Source organism: Poecilia latipinna, unplaced genomic scaffold (assembly GCF_001443285.1).
Source record: "Poecilia latipinna isolate Pla-1442-1.1 unplaced genomic scaffold, P_latipinna-1.0 Scaffold700, whole genome shotgun sequence".
Lineage (NCBI taxonomy): Eukaryota > Metazoa > Chordata > Actinopteri > Cyprinodontiformes > Poeciliidae > Poecilia > Poecilia latipinna.
Window position 1 is genome coordinate 57962 of NW_015113316.1, and position 20227 is coordinate 78188.

The 20227-nt window shown below is 38.2% G+C and overlaps 3 protein-coding genes across 4 annotated transcripts; 2 read left to right on the forward strand and 1 right to left on the reverse strand.

The window, feature by feature from the left end:
- Positions 1-941: 941 nt before the first annotated feature.
- On the forward strand, positions 942-6608 carry ddx52 (DEAD (Asp-Glu-Ala-Asp) box polypeptide 52). The gene is made up of 15 exons (XM_015044988.1): positions 942-1095; positions 1280-1493; positions 1914-2053; positions 2178-2363; positions 2460-2603; positions 3588-3699; positions 3800-3872; positions 3947-4150; positions 4221-4311; positions 4386-4508; positions 5240-5390; positions 5563-5638; positions 5808-5879; positions 5994-6272; positions 6474-6608. The coding sequence occupies exons 1-15, from the start codon at positions 1009-1011 to the stop codon at positions 6484-6486; spliced, it is 1965 nt and encodes a 654-aa protein (XP_014900474.1). The 5' UTR covers positions 942-1008; the 3' UTR covers positions 6487-6608.
- A 1215-nt stretch (positions 6609-7823) lies between these two features.
- Positions 7824-9766, forward strand: rpl23a (ribosomal protein L23a). Its single transcript, XM_015044997.1, has 5 exons — positions 7824-7930; positions 8722-8902; positions 9110-9286; positions 9459-9528; positions 9708-9766. Exons 1-5 carry the CDS (start codon positions 7906-7908, stop codon positions 9720-9722), a joined length of 468 nt encoding a protein of 155 aa, XP_014900483.1. The 5' UTR covers positions 7824-7905; the 3' UTR covers positions 9723-9766.
- Positions 9767-10409: 643 nt separating this feature from the next.
- On the reverse strand, positions 10410-18796 carry birc2 (baculoviral IAP repeat containing 2). 2 transcript variants are annotated; one of them, XM_015044990.1, is made up of 14 exons: positions 18778-18796; positions 18194-18269; positions 16082-16876; positions 15695-15975; positions 15283-15585; positions 14444-14732; positions 13875-13974; positions 13702-13780; positions 13566-13614; positions 13243-13485; positions 13056-13154; positions 12708-12863; positions 11865-11906; positions 10410-10896 (listed from the first exon to the last, which is right to left on the reverse strand). In XM_015044990.1, the coding sequence occupies exons 3-14, from the start codon at positions 16173-16175 to the stop codon at positions 10703-10705; spliced, it is 1929 nt and encodes a 642-aa protein (XP_014900476.1). In that variant the 5' UTR covers positions 16176-16876; positions 18194-18269; positions 18778-18796; the 3' UTR covers positions 10410-10702. The 2 variants fall into 2 exon arrangements, with proteins under 2 accessions (XP_014900476.1, XP_014900475.1); XM_015044989.1 differs by having other exon boundaries at positions 12669-12863.
- Between the last annotated feature and the right edge of the window lie 1431 nt (positions 18797-20227).

Here is a 20227-nt window from a genome sequence, read left to right on the forward strand (position 1 = left end):
TATTGTATAATATCTGATGTCTGAAAGTAGATTGATACCTCTGTTTTTCTGATTCTTCCAAATTTTTCTTCTGTCACAAAACCTACAGTGCCTTGCAAAAGTATTCAAACCCCTTGAACTTTTTGCCACTTGTGCATGTGTATTTTAAAATATATTGTGAGGTGGAAGGTAGTTTGTTTTCAATTTTATTTTTTACAAATAAAATTTTGAAAGCCATGGCATATGTGTACTCTGGCACCCCCTATCCAATGTAACTAAGATCCAAACAATTGACTAAACTTTGTGTTTTGATATGGTGCCTTTAATGGTGAAAAGTACAATGTACATCACTATATTTCTCCTGGATATTTTGGGGTAAGTTGCTCTCAGAGGATACTTTGATCATGGCAGGGTTTTTTTCAGGGAAAATAGTCTTTTCTCAGATTTACAAACAGCTGGGGCAAAATATGTTTAACCCAGTTCTATGCTGTCAAATTATACTTTCTGCAGAATGTCAAATTTTTCAACACATTTTGCCATCAGGATGCCACCAAAAAAGTAGGTTTGTGGCCCACAATGTGGTAACACACAAACTAAAAGTTTTTGATGCCAATTCAGTCACATGTATTTATTGTTTATAGCTTGGCATTTCTATTGACTGTATTTTTTTTCTGTGTATATGTTGTATTTGATGCAACATATACACAAACGTCTTTTTCAGAATTCCCTTGAAAAAGGGGTTTTTAATCTCAATGGGTTTTTATTGTGATTTTTGTAAAGATTAAATGAAAAAAATAAACATGTGTACTAACCGTTGCGTTTCATCTGATCAGTCTTCGCAGAAATCAATAATTAATGCAAAGTGCCACCATAAAAGATCCCAAGCAGAAATGTTTGACGGAAAACTAATACACCACGTGTGTAGTACCAGCAGTGGCCACTAGGTGGAAGAAAAGGCTGGAATGTGCATGAACCGGATGTTGATTGTCTTTGCGTGGATCTTTCACAGACCACGCTGCTGCCACAGCAATGGACACATTCGAGCTGTTTAGGAAACTCGGAGCCGGTGCTAAATTTGACTTAAAGAGATTTGGTCAAGATGCTGCTCGGTTTAAGGTACTCTTGATAACAATTCTCGGCGGAAGTAGTAGCTAATACAAATAGCCGCTGCTCATGTTGGCTGGCAGTGATATCTGTTGCTTCTCTAGTTTCTCTTCCCTTTTGATGATTAGCTGTGCTATTATTATACTAGGCACTATGGTAACAGCAGAACCTGCATATGTTCTGACCCATTGTGTAGGTGGCCAGGTCTCAGGGCAGAGAAGCGTCGCTGGATTCCCTGTCTGCGATCAACTACTTCGGCACAGGAGCAGCTAATGGAGCCCAGAGTGTGGATGAGGATGGCATCGAAAGTTTAGACTCTGAAGTAGGAGGCAAAAGAAAACGCAAAGAGCGACCGGGAGAAGTGAGACACAAAAGCAAGATGACGGAAAGCAGCCTGGTGGAGGAGGACGGTAAAGGACGCAGAATCCATGCTTGTTTCTCAGGCTTTTTATTTTTATTTTATTTTTTACTCTTTTATAATTTAAGAGTGACAATATTAGATAAATAAGAAATAGTTTTTAATTGTGAATTAGGGCATTTATACACACAGCCACAGAAGTACTTTTTTTTTATACCCGCTTTGTACTAATGGAGATTAAAAGTTTTGTCCATTCTTCTTTGTAAATGAGCTCAACATCAGTCATATTGGATGAAGCGCATCTGTGACGGACAGATACAGTTCTGTCTTTATCAAAAGTGTTTCACTTTGACAGAGAGATCTGGTTTTGAAATGACAAATGAGGCTTTTAGCAGCTTGCCTTACTGTAGGTGCAAATTGTAAAAAGTAAATTTTTCAGAGTATAAGCTCTCTTCTCTGTTTTTATCTCCAGTTGGTGGTGAACCACTGACTGAGACCCAGAGAGGCGGCATCACCTGGACCTCCTCCTTGGACAGAAAGATCCAAGACGTACAGAAGGATGGGACGGAGAAATTCTCGCTCAAGAGGCTGAAGCATCTTCATCAGGAGAAGGTCTCCTCTCACTGAAACCCCCAGAAAGAGATTTTTGTCTGCTTTTCTATAACTTGGACATCCATGAAAAGAACTCTACACTCCTTAAGGCTTTTTTCTTTTTCTTTCTGGGTTTGGCTTTAAGGTGAATCGCATTCGTGCGCAGCACCGTATAAACGTCCATGGCTGCGATGTGCCCGACCCGGTTTGCTCGTTTGAGGAGCTTCAGTCCGAGTATCGTCTCAACCCGCGCGTTCTTCAGAACCTCAAGGACGCAGGACTGAACACGCCAACGCCAATACAGATGCAGGCGATACCGCTCATGATGCATGTGAGTTAAAATACTTTGCAATTGGCCAATCAGAGCACAGACCTCAGGTTTTCTTTTAATTTGAGATTATTTCTGCTGGTCTGGTTTCTCTTTCAGGCTCGGGAGCTGTTAGCGTGCGCGCCGACCGGATCTGGAAAGACTTTGGCCTTCTCTCTTCCGCTGCTCGCCCACCTGCAGCAGCCTGCAAACCTGGGCTTCAGGGCTCTGGTCATCTCCCCGACTAGAGAACTGGCCAGCCAGGTACACAGATTGTTTCTACCCCAGTCAGGATAACAGAATTTACTGGATGATAAATTGTCTCTGAAATTATTGTGGTAAACGATAATATTGTTGTTTGGAGACATTTTTTTTTTTTTTTTCAAAACACTCCACACTGAAACTGGAAGATAGTTTTTATTTCCAAAATAACACAGAAACATAAACAATAAAATGAAATAAAAACTACCCACAACTGAAACCATGTGCAAAATGGATTATGAGCTCTGTAAATGAAAATGATGGAAAAATCAAAATGGAAATTATTGAACTCTTTTTAATTCATCATGCGATTAATGAATCAATTGCTTATCGCAACAGGCTTGTTTCAGACCTTATTTTTGTGCAATTCACCTCTTACTAGTGTCGACTGTGGATTTATCAAATACCTATTATGATATCAATCAAGTATTGGTTGAAAACTTGAATTAAAGCTGTAGAAAAAGCAGCTGGTGCTCACAATGCTTTAGATATTTCACTGGTTGTTGCAGAGGAAGAAGATGCTGAAATTTAAGTTTACTTGTTTAACAGTTTATTTGATTTTGTTGAATGTTGGACAAAAAGTAGCTTTATTAAACCTGAAGCAGAGCTTTAACGTCATCTTACATCTAAGATTTAATTTTTAGGTTAAGATACAGTGGATCTTGTGGATCTTCTTGTGACCGATATGATCATAGGATCATATGAAATGAGTTTCATATGATCCTTTTTAGACTCTCTTCAAAACTGTGGCTTTAACTGAAGGATACGAATACTGAGAAAATTCCTACATGGTGCTCAAGATGACTCAATGCTTAAGTTGAACCAAAAGTAGCTTTAATAAAGTTTTAGTTTGAGGTTTAAACACCTGTTGCACATGTTGCCTGGTTATTTCATCCTTTACCGTGGTATTGCTGCAGATGTGTGCTCTTTTCGTAGGTACTATTTCCATGTCAGCACTCCATGTTAGCTTTGTTGTGTTGTGTTCAGACCTACAGAGAGCTGCTGCGCCTGTCAGACGGAGTCGGCTTTAGAGTTCATATCATCGATAAAGCTTCCCTGGCAGCTAAGAAGTACGGTCCACAGTCAAATAAAAAATATGGTGAGTGGTCGCAAATGTTGTCTTTTGGAAATGTTGAGGTCTTTCATTTTTGTTTATTATTAAATCCTGTGGATTTTTTTTTTTTTTTTTTTTTGTGCAGACATACTTGTCAGCACTCCCAACAGACTGATCTATCTTCTCAATCAGGATCCTCCAGGAATCAACCTGAGCAGGTATAATTTATCACACTTCTCATTTTGTTAATTTAACATCTGTCTTCACTCTGGACACGCCTCTTGTTTCTCAGTGTGGAGTGGCTGGTTGTGGACGAGTCCGATAAGCTGTTCGAGGACGGGAAGACGGGCTTCAGGGAGCAGCTGGCAACCATTTTTCTGGCATGTTCTAACGCCAAGGTGCGCAGGGCTTTCTTCAGCGCCACCTGCACGCCGGAGGTGGAAAAGTGGTGCCGCCTGAACCTCGACAACTTGGTTTCTGTCAACATCGGACACAGGTAGCGCTCTGCCAGTAGAACTGAATACCTCTTTGTGTTTTAACATAATAATGCTGTACAAAATGTTCAGAAATACAGCGGTGGAGACGGTGGAACAGGAGCTGCTGTTTGTCGGGGAGGAGAACGGGAAGCTTGTGGCCATGAGGGACATCATCAAAAAAGTAAGGAGCGCTTTTTTGTGTTTTTGAACCTTTTTGTTGGTGGAGTGAAGCATGTTTTCCTCTTTGTGCTCCAGGGTTTCCTGCCTCCCATGCTGGTGTTCGTTCAGTCCATAGAGCGAGCGCGGGAGCTTTTCCACGAGTTGGTGTACGAAGGGATCAATGTTGACGTGATCCACGCAGAACGAACACAGCAGCAGGTAGAAAGAAACACACACCACACACACATTCTTACTGTCTTGCCATCTGTTATTCGATCCTTTCATTCTCAATTAGCTGTCCATCCATTCATCCATGAGTTTATCTATCTTTCCACCCTTCTCCTTAAATATTTGTTTTATTATTTTTATTATTACTTTTTATGACTATAAATAGAAATTCTGCTCCTGGAAAGAACTTGGCTTTTATTAAACAGTAGTTTAATAAAACTACTTGCTTGCTGCAGGTGCTGCAGGACACTGGTGACATAAAGTAATGTTACTTTACAGCTAAGCAGCAAACAATAACTGTATTTAATCACATTTTTAAAGATATTATTGTTTGATGCTCTCATGGATCCAGGAGTGAAAAATAGTGAAAGTAACAATTCAAGAATATTTTTGAGTTTTTCAGGCTGGTAAACATCATCATGAAGAATTTTTTAGTGTCATGTTAAAGGAAAATACTATAAATACAATTGAAAAAAGTAATGGGATAGTTAATGGTACGATAATAGAGCATCGCTTCCGTATATCCATCTGTTTGTCAGTCATTGTACAGAAGAACAACGAAATTCGTTTCAGCCTGCATGTCTGTCCATGCATTTATCCATCTGTCCATCACTATCCGTCCAGCATTTAGACATTGAGTCTGGAAAAGTTTAGAGTCTAGCCAAGACTAACCAGGAACCCTAGCATGGCTGATGGCGTCCTGACTGGCTGCTGCGTTTCAGAGGGACAACGTGGTGAACAGCTTTCGCTCCGGGAAGATTTGGGTGCTGATCTGCACGGCTCTGCTCGCCAGAGGAATTGACTTCAAAGGAGTGAACCTGGTGCTGAATTACGACTTCCCCACCAGCGCCGTGGAGTACATTCACAGAATCGGTGGGTTTATTGGAGGACTACTGTTCAGCAATGTTTATTTATTTGACTTTGAGATTGGCTAAAGTTACAACATTAGTCGAGTATTTTGAGGCAGTGTAACTTAAATAGAATTTGTTAAATGCTTTTTCATTCTCGTGTTTTTTTTCTTCATGAATCTCTGTCTATCCCTCAGGCCGTACGGGCAGAGCTGGACATCAAGGGAAGGCCATCACCTTCTTTACAGAAAATGACAAACCGTTGTTGCGCAGGTACAAAATAAACCGATTATGTTCGAACAACCAGGAGGGAAAGCTTGAGTTGAATGTTGTGAACATTCTGTAATCTAAGCTGTTATGGAGGATTGGGAAGATGATGGCTATTTTCCCTTTTTTTTTTCTTTTCTTTTCTAACATGTATATGTTTTTCTCATCTGAACAGCATTGCTAATGTTATAAAACAAGCTGGGTGCCCTGTGCCGGACTACATGGTTGGCTTCAAAAAGATCCACAGGTAAGTGAGATGTGTGATTATAATCAACCCAAGCTGTGTATCAATTACACAAAGTACTGCCTTACCGTTTTAAGTTTTGATCATCACACTTTGGATATTTTGTTTTTCTTTCAGCAAAGTAAAGCGAAGGCTTGAGAAGAAACCTCCCAGTAGGAGCACCATTTGCACAACCCCTCGCTTCCTCATGAAGAAGAAAGTCAAAGCTGAGAAAAAAGAACATAAGAAAGCGTCAAACAGCAAACAAAAAGGAGAGAATGGGACTCAGACAGCGCAACAGCAGGACAAGAAGAAGAAGACAAAAGGAAAAGTTCAAAAAGCAGGACAGAAAAAAGGAAAACCTAAAGCAGCAGTTCAGAAAGGAGGATCAAAATTAGGAGGAGCCAAGTTAAAAAAGTAAGCACGGGCTTCACCGGCTGCTTGTTGAAGAGTGATTCATGAACACCTTAGAGTTCAAATAAATTAATCACTTTCACCAAAAATGCTTATAGGAAACCATTAAATGACTTATAATATAATGAATAATATTAAAACTTCAGGACTAACTTCATAAGAGCTACATGTAATAATAATATTCTTTGTCTTTTTTTAAATCAGGAAAAACAGATGAAAAATTTACAAAAGGACAAGAGGACGGTGGTTCGGAGTTACAGTGGATGAATATTCTGTTTAATGCTTTCACAGTTCTGGATTTTATAATCAGAATAAAGAAAAACCTTTTATACATTGTCATTTTGCAGCTGTTTGTTTATCCATTTTGTCATTAAAAACCTCTGTCTTATCGACATTAAAAATGAGAAATTGCACTCTTTGGTGTTTGTGTTTACAGATTTGTCTCAGTAAATCAGAATATCATTGAAAATTTCAGTAACTGAATTCAAAAAGTGAAATCTATAGATTCATTACAAACAGAGTAATATGCTTACAGCTTTTCTATTACTTTAGATTATTATAGTTTGCAGATAATTAAAACTTTTAATAAAGTTACAAGTGCTGTTGCTAAAAAGCTGATTGTCGCCAGGAAGATTAAGTGGAAGAAAAAAAGTGTTTAAGAAAAATTTGCTAAAGCAAAAAAAAAAAAAACAAACATGGGAAGGTTATGAAGCAAAGCCCACAGTGTATCTTTTTGAGTTTCATGATTTGAATTAAATTTGTGAAGTAAATACAAATAAAAGATGACATTTATATTAAACAAGGAGCGTTGAAATTAGGGTTGGAAGGAGGGCTGAAAGGATGATGGCAATTAGAGTTGGAAGTAAGGTTGGAATGAAATTTGGAATTAGTGCTGGAAGGAGGATTAAAGGGAAGATTGAATGGAAAATTAAAAGATGGGTTGAAAGGAGGGTTCCCTCTAATCCTACTTCTAACACTCCCAAATTTAATTCCAACTCTCCCTTTTGGTTTCTGGAGGTCATTTAATCCTTTATTTTGGATTTTGCCTGTTTTTTCCTCAGCCATTTCATGCCCAGTTCTTAGTATAACTGCACAGTGTGCAGCATCTGTGTGTGCTTAAGAAAATGAGTGAGAACAATTTAAATCCAATGAAGAAGTCTTAGGTTTGTATCAATTTAACTAAAGAAATGGGAAAAATGTGACAGGCTGCTTTAACAAAGTGCCTGGCTGACTGCTTCCTGCCCACAGCAGTCACGAACTGATCATCTCCATGACAGGCCGCGTTGATGCTGTCATTAGTGTAGAAGGAGTCCTGACCATCTATTAAGAGCTTATACTGGACATGTGAACAGGTCTCATTTTTAATTTTTTTTTTAATTATTCGTATGATATATTCAAAAATATGAGAAAGTAAATCTTTGAGTTTCTATTTTCTGTAAGCCATAATAAAGTTTTAGTAATTCAGTTTAATTACAGAAATAAATGTACTTCTCTAAATTCTAATTTATTTATGGAGACGGGCACATGCGGTAAAAGAGAGCGCTACCATTAACTCACTGTGATATCGCGACAATGCTCTGAGATCTCGCCCTTGCATTATACTGAAGGAAACCCCACCTGCTCTTCCTTTCTCAACATGGCACCGAAGGCGAAGAAGGAAGGTTTGTGAATCCTAAAATTGTGAATGAATAAATCGCACATTTTGTGATTATAATGCCTCGAACAGTAAACACAGACGACTTGTTTGAAAGTATATATCAGTGGCGACATACAAGGTCTAATTTCACATTTTCCAACTGGTTAAATATGGTTGTAATCTACATTGCGAATGTGGTGGAGAGAGGTTAGCTAAGCTAACGTGAGCGCTGATGTTGCCGACAAAACGTGGTGTACTTTGTCATTAATTTGACTTCATTAGCCTACTCTGTGATGCATTTGGTATGGAAAAACGGTTTCAGACAATATATCGCCAACCGTTTGTTTAAACATTAGTCATGTTTTGGTGTTGGCATGAGTTTTAACAACATGAGCGTCTTCAGTGTGGCTACGCTAAACTGTGCCGGATGGCCGTCAACATTTACTTAAAGGCATGAAAGTACCCAGTGTGGTTTGGGAGTTTAGTTGAATTTTGGGAGAATTAATCATTTGAACGCAATTAAGAAATCTAGCAGCCATGTTGATGTGCACGTTTTTGTAGCTGTACGACTTAAAATGAAGACTGGAAATTATACCTTTTGTGTTTCAAAGGCGTTTGAAGGCTAACTTGTTTGATTCTGATGTTTCTGACACTTTGATCCTGAGGAGAAAAGTTTTAATCAAACAAATTCTGTAGCCTAAATCTTATACAACTGTAAATATATTAAGGAACAAGACTTTTCTCAATGTCAAAGTTCTGGCCGGCACTGTTCGACATCCAGTGTTTTAATAATTAAATTATTATTATTTTTTTTAGCTGTCCCTGCCAAAACAGAGGCCAAGTCAAAGGCCCTGAAGGCAAAGAAGGCTGTGCTTAAAGGCGTACACAGCCAGAGGAAGAAGAAAATCAGGACTTCTCCCACCTTCCGTCGCCCTAAAACCCTCCGTCTCCGCAGACAGCCCAAGTACCCTCGCAAGAGTGCTCCTCGCAGGAACAAGTAAGTTTTTAGACCTCCAGCGACGAAAAGGCCAACAAAAACATGGTGCACATGATGGTAAATGCGATCAAAGTATGAAAAATCATGAGTCCAATTTTATTAACTGCTGATGCACCTCAGTTAATGTACTATTTTAGTTTAGTTTGTTTTGAAGTTTTTTCAACTTGAAATAATCTAATGCTAAATGTATTTTTTATAATCTTTCAGGCTGGATCACTATGCCATCATCAAGTTCCCCTTGACAACAGAGTCTGCGATGAAAAAGATTGAGGATAACAACACTCTTGTATTCATTGTGGACGTCAAGGCAAACAAACATCAGATCAAACACGCTGTTAAGAAGCTGTATGACATCGATGTCGCCAAAGTTAACACACTCATCAGGTAAGACATCTTGGTCCAGGCTGTGCATTTAGTTTCCATGATGAAATATTACATAAATATGCACGCTGCTCTTTAATATAGAACCCAATATGGGCCATATGTGATTTCAAATAACTGTAAACTGACTTTCATGAAATACTTTTGCTTATGTTTACTCACATTATTTGTTCAGGCCTGATGGTGAGAAGAAGGCCTACGTTCGACTTGCGCCAGATTACGATGCATTGGATGTTGCAAACAAGGTGAGTTTTGTTTTATAGACCTCTGTATTTTGTAACTCTGTGCATGTGATGTAAACATTATTTTGATCTGAATGTCTGTGATGCATTCAAAGGAACCACTGATGCCAGATGTTTCAGATTTAGATTAACTACTTTTAATGAGCTTTATTTAATTCATGCATTTTTCTTTTTTCTTGTAGATTGGCATCATCTAAACTGGCTGAATATAAGTGGAAGAATAAATATTTGTAAAAACTAATTTTGTGTCTTTGTATGCTTTAAGAGATACCACCAAACCTTTTGTATGTATATTACATACTTGCTTTCATTGATGGGAAACTAAAGTTTTATGTTCTGGGATTTAAACCTATGGATTGGCAAATTGTGAATTTATTTTTTGACAACCCATATAAATGAAATTTTAATGCCATTATGTTTTTTGCACTTCTATTTATGTAGGCGTAGGTAATATGTTGAAAGATGAGAACATGATGGAAATCTCTTAAAGCAGAGATCATGGTATCCAAGTAGATTCATAAAATAACTTCTGCAAGTGTTTTTTTTATTGTAATTTTAGACCAAACGGTTTGAAAACTAAGACTACCTTAAATAAACTTTTTGTTGCAAGATCCTGAAAACTTTCTAGTTATGTTGAACTTAATTTGAAGTTACTAAGCTAACTTCAGTTGTTTTCATAAGCCCATAGTGATTTTAAATGAACTCCCAGTAACCCTTAAGGTAAATCCCAGTGATAAATTGTAATATATTCTATAAATCTCTGAACATGCCACAAATGTTGAGATTTGTGGCATGTAAAGTTTATAGATTTTCAAAAACCTACAATAAAAAATGTGATGGATTTACATTGTGTATCCTTGGACAAATGACACATTCACATGACCTTTTAAGTTTTACTGGTTTAATATAATAAAAACTTTGTAGCAGTAATACAGTGGATTATGAAAGAAATGAGTTAATTATACAGAAGGTTATTGCACTGATTGAAGATTGGATATTGCACACCTGATACAAGGGGAAAAAAAGGGACTACTTTCAGACTGAAGAATTATTCACATCTTGATGAGTAAACCTTTTGGGCTGGTTTCAGTTTACATGAAATGGCCACAAAATGGCTAAAAGTAAATAATTTATTTTTACAACACATTTTGCTTTAAGTTCTAGGCATCATGTTGCCTCATGACAGAAAGGTTCGAACTGTGCCTTTAACAAGGCCTCTGCAGATTGGGCACTTCCTCAGGGATGGTGCGCACTCCTTGCACACTACCAGGTGACCACATGGGATGAAGACGATGTTGACCTCTTTGTCCATACAAACTTTGCAGGTACGCTCCTCCTGCAGGCGCCGCAGCTGCTCCTCCATTGGTAGGTCTGTGGAGTCAGACAGAAAGTTTCAGTCAAGTATAATCATAAGAACCTGAACCTATCTTCACAAAAACTAAACACTGTACAAATACAATTGCACCACCTAATGTTAACATCGTGCAGTGACGGTACATTTGTTGTATAAAGGAATCAAACTTATTTTACTGGTAGTTGGAGTTCTTCGCAATTTAAATGAAATGCTAGAGGTTTTAAATGAATGAAATTCAATACAAAAACTGACAAATCACAAGTGATGAAAAAATCTCAATACTCGATCTTTACAGTGTTAACCGCATATCAACCTTATCACTGAAATGCAATTTAAAATGTGGATTCTCAGTAATCCAGAACATGACACTTAGTATTTAGGTAAGAAGGAAACTGGATGACTTCTCATTTCTAGATGTTTTTGCGTTCAACCCTAAAGCCGAGGCGAGAAAGTATTTTTAGGAACCAAGTTGTGTTGCCTTCTATTCAAACACTTAGAAGTAAAAATAAACTAAACATATTCAAGTACCAAATATCTTTTTATATAGATGTCACACAGGACAGTGACCATCTTCACACTGAATTTAAAATAGTCCGTGTGAAGATTATGTTAGATTTGTTGTTCAACATAAATAAATTAGTCAAACTTCAACTTTAGAGAAAATTGGCTTTAAAAAAAAAAACAGTCATTCACAGTAGGTGAACTTTTCCACTTCAATTTTGGAAATTATCACAAACCCAAATAGTTTCACATGACTGTAGGTTGGGTAGATGTCATTTGTTATAACATCTTCTTGCTTACTCGAAGATGAGTAAGCAATGTTCCAGAGATTGCTTACTCTCTGGAGTAAGCAATCCAGAGTAATTGCTTACTCTGGATTGCTCATTGAGTTCTTAACACTTCCTCTGCTATATTTATATTGGATCATTTTCCTTGTAGAAATGTCATAAGATTAGGTTGAATCTGAGGAAGAAATCTTTATTACCTGAAAGATCTTGGCTTGGTGAAGAAGCTTCATTTGACTGAGCTAAAAAAGGAAAGAAAACGTGTCAAAATCAGGCTTTGATAAAACAAAACAAAAAATGTACTTTCAGAGTGAAATCCTGACTTTGAGTTTCCTCTTACTGGAGTCCATTTCAGATTTTTTAGCAAGTTTTACAACTGAAGTTGACCTCTGAATCATTTTAATAATCTTCTGTGGGAATAAATGTTCCCCAAATTTTTCTTCACCAGAAACTAAATTTCTGTTACATTTTCCAGAAAAGTTCAGATTTTAATTTTTTAATAATTATTTATACCAAATGAATGCTTTAGTATTTCTATAATTATATATTTATATTTGAAAAAACAAAAGAAAAAAACAACAGAAAACCAAAATGATTTTGTAGGTCGTCCAAATACTTTACGACTAGATATCTCTACTCTGGTCTGGATTATTTAACACTAATGACATTTATTTGAAGCACAGTTTGTAATTCATTAATTCAAATGCCATGTTGTGTTCAGCATTTAAACCAGTTTGAAATCCAGTGGATGATTTTAAATTTATGTCTAAACACTGAAGCTGTGAAATGACCCTTTTCTGAATCAATGTGGCTTTTATATGTGTTGTTCCTTAAATTAACTCAAAACCTAAAACAATGGCTTTGTGCAAACAAAACGTAATAATCATCAAATAAAGGCAAAAAAAATTAAAAATGCAGAAACTCTTTACCACTACAGAAAATCAACATTTCAATAAAACCAAAGCGTGTTCAAAGTTGAAAAACGATGCCGCCAACTTTCATACTTCTCAGGTCTGTGTTGGTGTCCTGTGGTGAAGTCATACCCATGAGGTCTCTGAGCAGATGGACGTCGTTTTTCTGGATCCAGTTGCGGAACACCTCGGCGGCAGCATTTCCTTTATTGAGGACGAGTTCGATCAGCCTGGCAGTTTGCTGCTGGGCTGTGGTCTGGGCCAGGAGGCCGCTGTAATCCTCAGCAGCTGCAGGTGAGCAGAGACCAGTCAAAAAACTAAAACTTACAGGAAACCAGCAGAAGGTTCAGCTAAATTCACAAAATCTTTCCCATATGCCAGCTGCTCAATGTGGATTAATATTAATCCTATTAGTTGATTCCTATAATCTCAAAGATCTGATAGCCTATATTAAATTAGATCAACAAAAGGTTAACGTACATAACACATTTTGTTCTCTTAAATGCTCCAACACCGGCTCGACACTCTTCAGACGCTGAGCCAATGCCGCCTGATGCCTCTTCACGAACGTAAAACCATCTAAAACAACAAAAAATTAAAAAAAAAAAAAACATAAAATTTTTGTTCAACAGCACAGAAGCAGCACATTTCTCAGTCATTTCCTCACCTGACGCCATCGCCTCTGCTAGCATCTCCCGTTCCTCCTCCCTCTTCTGGTCTTCAGCGCTGAGCAGATCTGAGACCAGCTCCTGGACGGTCCGGTAGTTCTCGCCGCTCGTCAGGATCTTGCTCTGCACCGTTTGCTTGACGAGGCTGCGGTCGAAGCCCATCTCTAGAGCAGATTTGATCACAGGTGTGTTCATCATGACGGCATCTTCTGACCGCTCCTCTCCTGGACCCAGATGTACCACTGATGGAGAAAAAAATGTCATGGACAATTTAAACCTCTGTTATGGTAATATTTTTAACTTCATATGGGTTTAAACTCACCTGGTGGATCCACAAACTCTCTGGAGCTGGTGTCTCCTGTTGTTAGAAGCTTTTGGAGATAAAAAAATAGCATTTTAAATCACCTGGAGCAGCTTTTTATCAGCAAGTAAAATCCAAAATGATGCTCTGAGCTAACCTGCTCAAACAGGCGAGGGAATCGAGCCTGAATCTGGTGGACGAAGTCTTGTCCCTTCTCCTGAAGCAGATATTCACACCTGCAAAAGAACAATCAGGAAATTATGCTCAACAATCAGAACAGTTTTATAAATAATAATAATAATAAAAGAGTTTGGAAAAGGCAAAATTTACCGAGGAAACCATTTTGCATGTTCAACCCATGGATCATCCCCAGATTCCCAGCACCGCAGGCCTCCATCACAACAGAAACACTTGACATCATCGTTTCTCCCTGAAATACACACAGATAAATACACCAGGTGTGTCATGTGGTTTTAGGGGAATTTCAGGGACTTGGGGAAGGTCAACAGATGATGACAACATCTCAAAAGGTGCCAATCATCTTTCTCTTTCTCTCTCCGGGGGGAAATTTAAATGATCTAGAAAGACTAGTTTGAGTTCTGGTACAATCATACCATAAGTTGTGTCCATAAAAATTTTGTCTACATGGAATTTCCAAGTGAAATAAAATGAAACTTTGCACTCAAAGCTGTTGTATAAAATCCCCTGCTCACTCTTTCAGGGTAATTTTCATGACATGAAAAATTTTTTTCACCTTTACAGAATTAATAAACACAAACAAGACTATTAGTAAAACTGCAGTTCCTAATTCCTGTTTACTTAAAGTTTAGCCACTGGATGAGGAAACAATCACAAGACCAGCCACCTAATAATAAATAGTAATAGTGTGCTGTCCTTACCCACATAGTAGAAGCCGGCCTTGGCCAGCTGTTCGGGTCGGACTGGAATACGAGACGGCCAGTTGACGAAGGTGAGAAGCCGCTCATCGCTCTGCTGCATGGAGGGGTTGGACACACTGGTGAGGGCTGGGGCTCCAGCTGGCACCTGGGATGTCGTTGCTAAAGATACGGTTCCTGCGGCGCCGGACAGCGACACGTTATCGGCTCGGTCCCCCCGGACGAAGCGACAGTTTGGGTAATGGCGCTGATGCTCGGATACAGCCCGGTCACCCGGTTCCCAGTTGTTCAGCTGCAAACCAAGACAAACTCTGGTCAAAGGTCACCGACACTTCACATGAGACTTGTGGGAAGAAAAAAAAATGTGTGTCTTAGGAAATATCACAAAAAGAAAAGCATGAATTTCTTAAAAATTAATTCTGATTATTTTGTTTCATTTCGATTTATAAAGTCATGATTATAATAATTTACAGAAATTTAACATTAAACAACCTTAAAAATGTAAATGCAAAATTTTACTTCTCAAATTTGGTACATAGTTTTGCTAAAATAAGTTTGACTTTTTTATAAATGCTTTAATTATGTCACTGAAACTGTAAACCCACAAGTACTTTTGTTGTCTGCACTTAATTTAATATTTCCAATTATATGAAGAAAAAATGAATAAACCAAGACAGATAAATCTCAGAATTTAATCTGGCAAGATCTGAAATCCTGAAATAGGAAACGCATCGCTAATATTAGCTCCAAAAGCTTACATAGCATCTGTCTGCATCGTGTTAACAGGTGCAGAGAGAATAAACATGGTATTAAAAAGGTCAATAACTCCTTTAGATGCCCACCTGTCCACCGCAGCTGAAGCAGGCCACCCTGTCCCCTTGGCCCAGGTAGTAGAAGCCCGCCTTAGCCAGCTCTGTGGGGGTGATGATGGAAAGCGTCCAGGAGTGGAAGGAGTCCAGGCGGTCCTGCTCTCTGCGCATGCTTGGGTTGTGGCACGTGGGTCTCTGATGGGACATGTCCTCTACACCCCGAGAGCTCAGGGGACTGGAGGGCGGCAGAGCAGAGAAGGCCGTGTTCAAGAAACCAACCGGATCCTCGACTTGGCTTACTGACGGGTTGGGAGCAGCCGGACCGGGACCAGGAAGCTGGAGGAGGAGGAGAACGATGGGACTTTAAAACAATATCAGCTTTCTCAGCCGACTCTTCTCTCGTATTAATCACGTCGTCTTTTGAGTAGACGGTCTTTGATCTTACTGGTAGAGCCTGGGCGATACGGAGTGGAGAGAAAGCAGAGTGGGAGGAAGAGAGAAGGTTGGTGGTGGATGGGAGGCTCTGAATGAAGGAGCAGGAAGGCGAGAGCTGTCTGTGTTTCTCTGTCGGACAGTCCCCAGCCTGCCAGCCCTCGGCCGTCACGTTACACCTGAAGCACTGCACCCGGTCGCCCATGCCGGTGTAGAACCAGCCCGCCCTCGCCAGGCTTCGCTCTGTGACGGGGGAAGCTGGGAAGCGGGCGAAAGTAGATATGCGATAAAGCTCTGGGGGAAATAAACAACAGCACAGTGTCACTTTAGATGGAGAGCAGCGGGAAACGAATGAAGATAAATTTGAGTTAATGCATCAAAGGAAAGGTAAAAAAAATACCTGAAGAGTTGTCGTATTGTAGATCAGGTGGCGGCCCATTACGACACAGTCCCATCAAAAACTGGTTGTTTTTTAGCTGAACAAGAGTTTCCATTTTTGGATTTTTTTATATTAATAGTAAGAAGAAAAAAAAAAAAAAGAGATGTCCCTTCGAGGGAGAGGGGTTTGAAAAAAACCCAAGGTCTTTCTTTCATTCAAACATATTCACACTCAAGTCACACATACACACAGAAACTGAGAACGCCAATACAGCTAAATTAACCAAAGACAAGATGGGACGCTTAAGAGTGAAAATGAAGGCAAGCCACGCATAAAACTTAAGAGCTCGTATTCTCTACTTATTTTTTTACCGGTAGCTAACAGGAAGCACAAAAGCCAAAGTGCAAAACCTGTCAGAAACAGTGCAAGTAAATATGTAATTAAACAAAGCACTGCAGTGAATCAAACCCAGCCTGAATATTATCATTACGAGTCTGATCCTGGGACAGATCAACCAGGATCAGTATACACCCTGTTGTTCTCCACCTTTACCACAGACATATGTAACCCTTGAAACTTCTGTGTAAGCTTAAGGATAAACATTAAAATAAATTAAAACAACAACAACAAAAAAACTCAAGCATGCACACATACAGACCTGGGAATATGTGCTTTCAAACCCCTCTCCCCGTTTGGGGCATCCCTTTTCTGGGTGTCTAAGCTTCCATAATTGAAGGCTAAAAATCTAACTAAAAAATATTTGTAATCTTTTAGAGGATAATGAAATTCCCCCTTTGAGTTATTTTCTGGTGGAACCTGCAGAGACACAAGACGAGAGATAAATAAAAACATACTTGAAATACCTAATTATGTTGAATTATCACCTTGTAACAATTGGTTTTAGTTGAACACTGTCATATGACACAGATTTCTGACACTTTGTTGAACTATCTGTTTGGTAAATAGACGTACCAACAAGTTTTAAAAAGTTCACCTTCAAATCTACAAAGTTTTCAGCGTGACAGACTGGAATTTCCTCAAGCAGTTTGGAGTGGTTACAGTTTTCCTACACATCTTTTTTTGTATTTATTTTTAGTTTGACGTGATCATTGTCTTTGTCCTAATTATTCACATTCACTCTGTGTTATTATTTCCCGCTGAAGTGTATTTTTTTAGTGAGAATTTTATCTCCACCAACAAAATCTACTGTACATTATTAACTGGGCTTTATGATTTACCTTCTCAACAAATTAGAATTATGCAGCAGTATAAGCGGCGCACAGCTATTTATACGTCTCTTTCCATGACCAGTTCAATATAATTTGGTTGTTTTACCTAGAAATGAATCATACTGTGTCGTGTTGATCTCTATGTGCAACTTATCCTAATCAAACTACTTTTTAAATTAATTTTATACGTATAAAAATATATGCGAATGTTAGTGAGACGAGGTCATATATTTTAATTGAGGGATTTTTAGTTATACAAGACGGTAAGTTAGAATTGTGTTGTGCAAGAATCAAAGAAGTGTAAAATATATATTAAAATCTAGTTTATCATCTGGAAACAATTAGTTGGTTAATGATTCCACAAAAGTAATTACAGATAGGTGGAAAGTCCCAAAGGGACGGTGTTTCCCTCCCATACCAAACCTACATTTTTGATTAACAACACCTGTTTAACCTTTACATCATGCAAGGGGGGAAATAACCACATTGCAAGCAAAAAAGGAGTCTCCATTTCCTCTAAAGCCTTCGCGTTTGAATATTGTTCCGGGTACATTAGCTTTGTTGTGTTACATTTTTACCAAAACGTTTGCTAGCGTTATGGCGTTTAATTTCTAGCACAGCAGATGAGTAAATGCCAACTGAATGTTTTGAGTCAACATCTAATCCGAAAATAATGACGCAGCGAAAAAACACTCAAACGTTCTTTTTTTTTGTAGCTCTACAGCCGTTAGCTCGCTAAAGCTAACCTCCGCTAATGCTAATAAAAACAAGGATTTAGTCCGCTCCACAACTCATTGTTCTGCGTCTCAGTGGACAATTAGCTCAAACGGTCTACTGTAAAGGCTCCATTACGAAAACAAAACCACACAAACAGCTGCCCTTTTCAATTTTATATAACACTCACCAGAATAGCTCGCAGACTGACAAAGCTCGGAAAGTCCCTAACGTTCCGAAGAATTGACGTCACCTTCCGGTTAGGGCTTAAAGAGCAAAAATGAAAACAGTCATTAAAGGAACAAATGAATGAATGACTGAACTGCTCCTGACAACCCCTTGGAAATCACACAGGTTAAAAAAAATAGCGTGACTAGAATTTAAATACATCAGAATCAGATTTTTGGTCAAATCTCTAGTTTGCTTTGACAAAACCATGTTGCTGGAAAAAAAAAACCCCACATTGCTATATAAATACCTTAGTCGCCAAAAAATTCAAATAAATGCGTTCAACAAAGAAGCACCAATTGACTTGTATTCACAAACTTTGTCTAGGATAAATCACATAAAAATAAAATGGACAAGACAATATTTAATAGCAACCAATATAAGCAATATTTTAATTCAGCTGGGTTAAACTTAATTTAATTTTAAATCCCAGAAGAATTTTAGATAATTTATCTATGGACCAATTAATGACATCACTGACCAGTCCAATTTTTAAAATAATTTCAGTCAAAATAACAAATATTTCACAAAGACAAAGTTACTTACATCTGCTCGGTGCTCGCTGTACTTCGGAACAAAAGTAGATTAGAATTTTCACGTGTCTTTTAACCCTAGATCGCCACGCCCCTGTCTCAAAAAGGAAAGCGAAACACATATCTGAAGAAACGTTCGTAGTCTTAGCCTAGAGTATGCTTTATTGACCTAACAGTAAGCTGAGCTAAGTTTTGATTTCAGGCTTGGCCTCTGACATTTCCCATTTCAAATTTGGACTTTTGGGGACTTCCTGTCTGTTTTGCCGCCGTCCACCGCCCTGAACTGCAGGCTACAGGCAGTGGTTTCTCCACAGTTTGACCAGTTAAAAAAAAAAAAAAAAAAAAAAAAAAATAGTACTATCACAGTATTTAGTACGACATATAAACAATAAATCTATCCCCGTCAGAAATATTAAGCAAAAAAGTGGTTACCAGAGTAAATATGTAAGGACATTAGCTATATATCACCATTTACAGATAAAATCACAAAGAATGATCAGGAAAAAAAACTGATTTAAAAAATTAATTGTACAGATAATTTGAAAAAGCATGTCTTCAGTTGCTTTTTTAAGATTAGTCCAGACTTAAGACGACATAAAAAAAATTAGCGACCCACTTAAGTTTTTTTCGCTGTGTCCTTAGTAGCAGACTTAGGTTGTGAACCTAACAGATAGTAGATGTCTTTGATATTTCAATGGCATTGGAAGAAGATTGACCAAGCAAATTAAAGCTGAAGTCAGGATTTTAAAAGAAATTCTAAAACCATAAGGAGCAAAGCAGGAGTAATGTGAGCTCAATCATCCCAAACAGAAATTTTCTTAATTCAAATATTTTATCAAAAATATTTAATAAAATGTGAGTACCCATCCTGGATGAGCTGTTTTGAATGATTTTTAAGAGTAATTGAAAAATAAGTGTTTTAACAGCAATTAGGTGCTATTAACAACTGCACCTAAATTCACCTAAATTCCTCCAGTCTGACCTTGTTGCAAAAAATGTCACATAACAGGTTCAGAGCGACCAGGCTGTCCAGGGCAGAAACCACCTGACCCTTCACCTTCTCAAAGTTCAAACTAATTCTTTAATTAGTTTTTAATTTATTTTTTTGGGAAATTACGTTATTTAGACAGTTTGAAGAACTCTGCAGATAACAGAGATAAGAAACTCTATGAAGAAAAAAAGTGGGCCCAAAACAGAGCCACAGATTTCTGATCATTAGAAACTGACAGGATATGGTTGATATAAACACAGGAGTCATCCTAAAACAGTGTGACTCCTCAGAAACCATTTGTTACTCATAAACATGTGATACCAAGAAGGGAGTTCAATAAGCTGCACCTGATTGATCATGAGGTGTAATTCCTGTTCTGATGAAACAGTCAGTGCTCATTTCACAACGATGTGTAAAACCACACAGTACAAATTAGGTCATCAATAGGTTATCTGCAGTTTGCCATGATGAC

Bases quoted from the DNA above. Each gene is read 5' to 3' on its own strand.
- ddx52 (XM_015044988.1), top strand. From the start codon at position 1,009: ATGGACACATTCGAGCTGTTTAGGAAACTCGGAGCCGGTGCTAAATTT. The intron at 2,054-2,177 runs GTCTCCTCTCAC...TTTGGCTTTAAG, and splicing joins AGCATCTTCATCAGGAGAAG to GTGAATCGCATTCGTGCGCA. The intron at 3,700-3,799 runs GTGAGTGGTCGC...TTTTTTGTGCAG, and splicing joins ACAGTCAAATAAAAAATATG to ACATACTTGTCAGCACTCCC.
- rpl23a (XM_015044997.1), top strand. From the start codon at position 7,906: ATGGCACCGAAGGCGAAGAAGGAAG. The intron at 7,931-8,721 runs GTTTGTGAATCC...TATTTTTTTTAG, and splicing joins ACCGAAGGCGAAGAAGGAAG to CTGTCCCTGCCAAAACAGAG. The intron at 9,287-9,458 runs GTAAGACATCTT...TTATTTGTTCAG, and splicing joins AAAGTTAACACACTCATCAG to GCCTGATGGTGAGAAGAAGG.
- birc2 (XM_015044989.1), bottom strand. From the start codon at position 16,175: ATGGAAACTCTTGTTCAGCTAAAAAACAACCAGTTTTTGATGGGACTG. The intron at 14,733-15,282 runs GTGGGCATCTAA...CTTGGTTTGCAG, and splicing joins GCTTCAGCTGCGGTGGACAG to CTGAACAACTGGGAACCGGG. The intron at 13,615-13,701 runs GTTAGCTCAGAG...TATCTCCAAAAG, and splicing joins TCCCTCGCCTGTTTGAGCAG to CTTCTAACAACAGGAGACAC.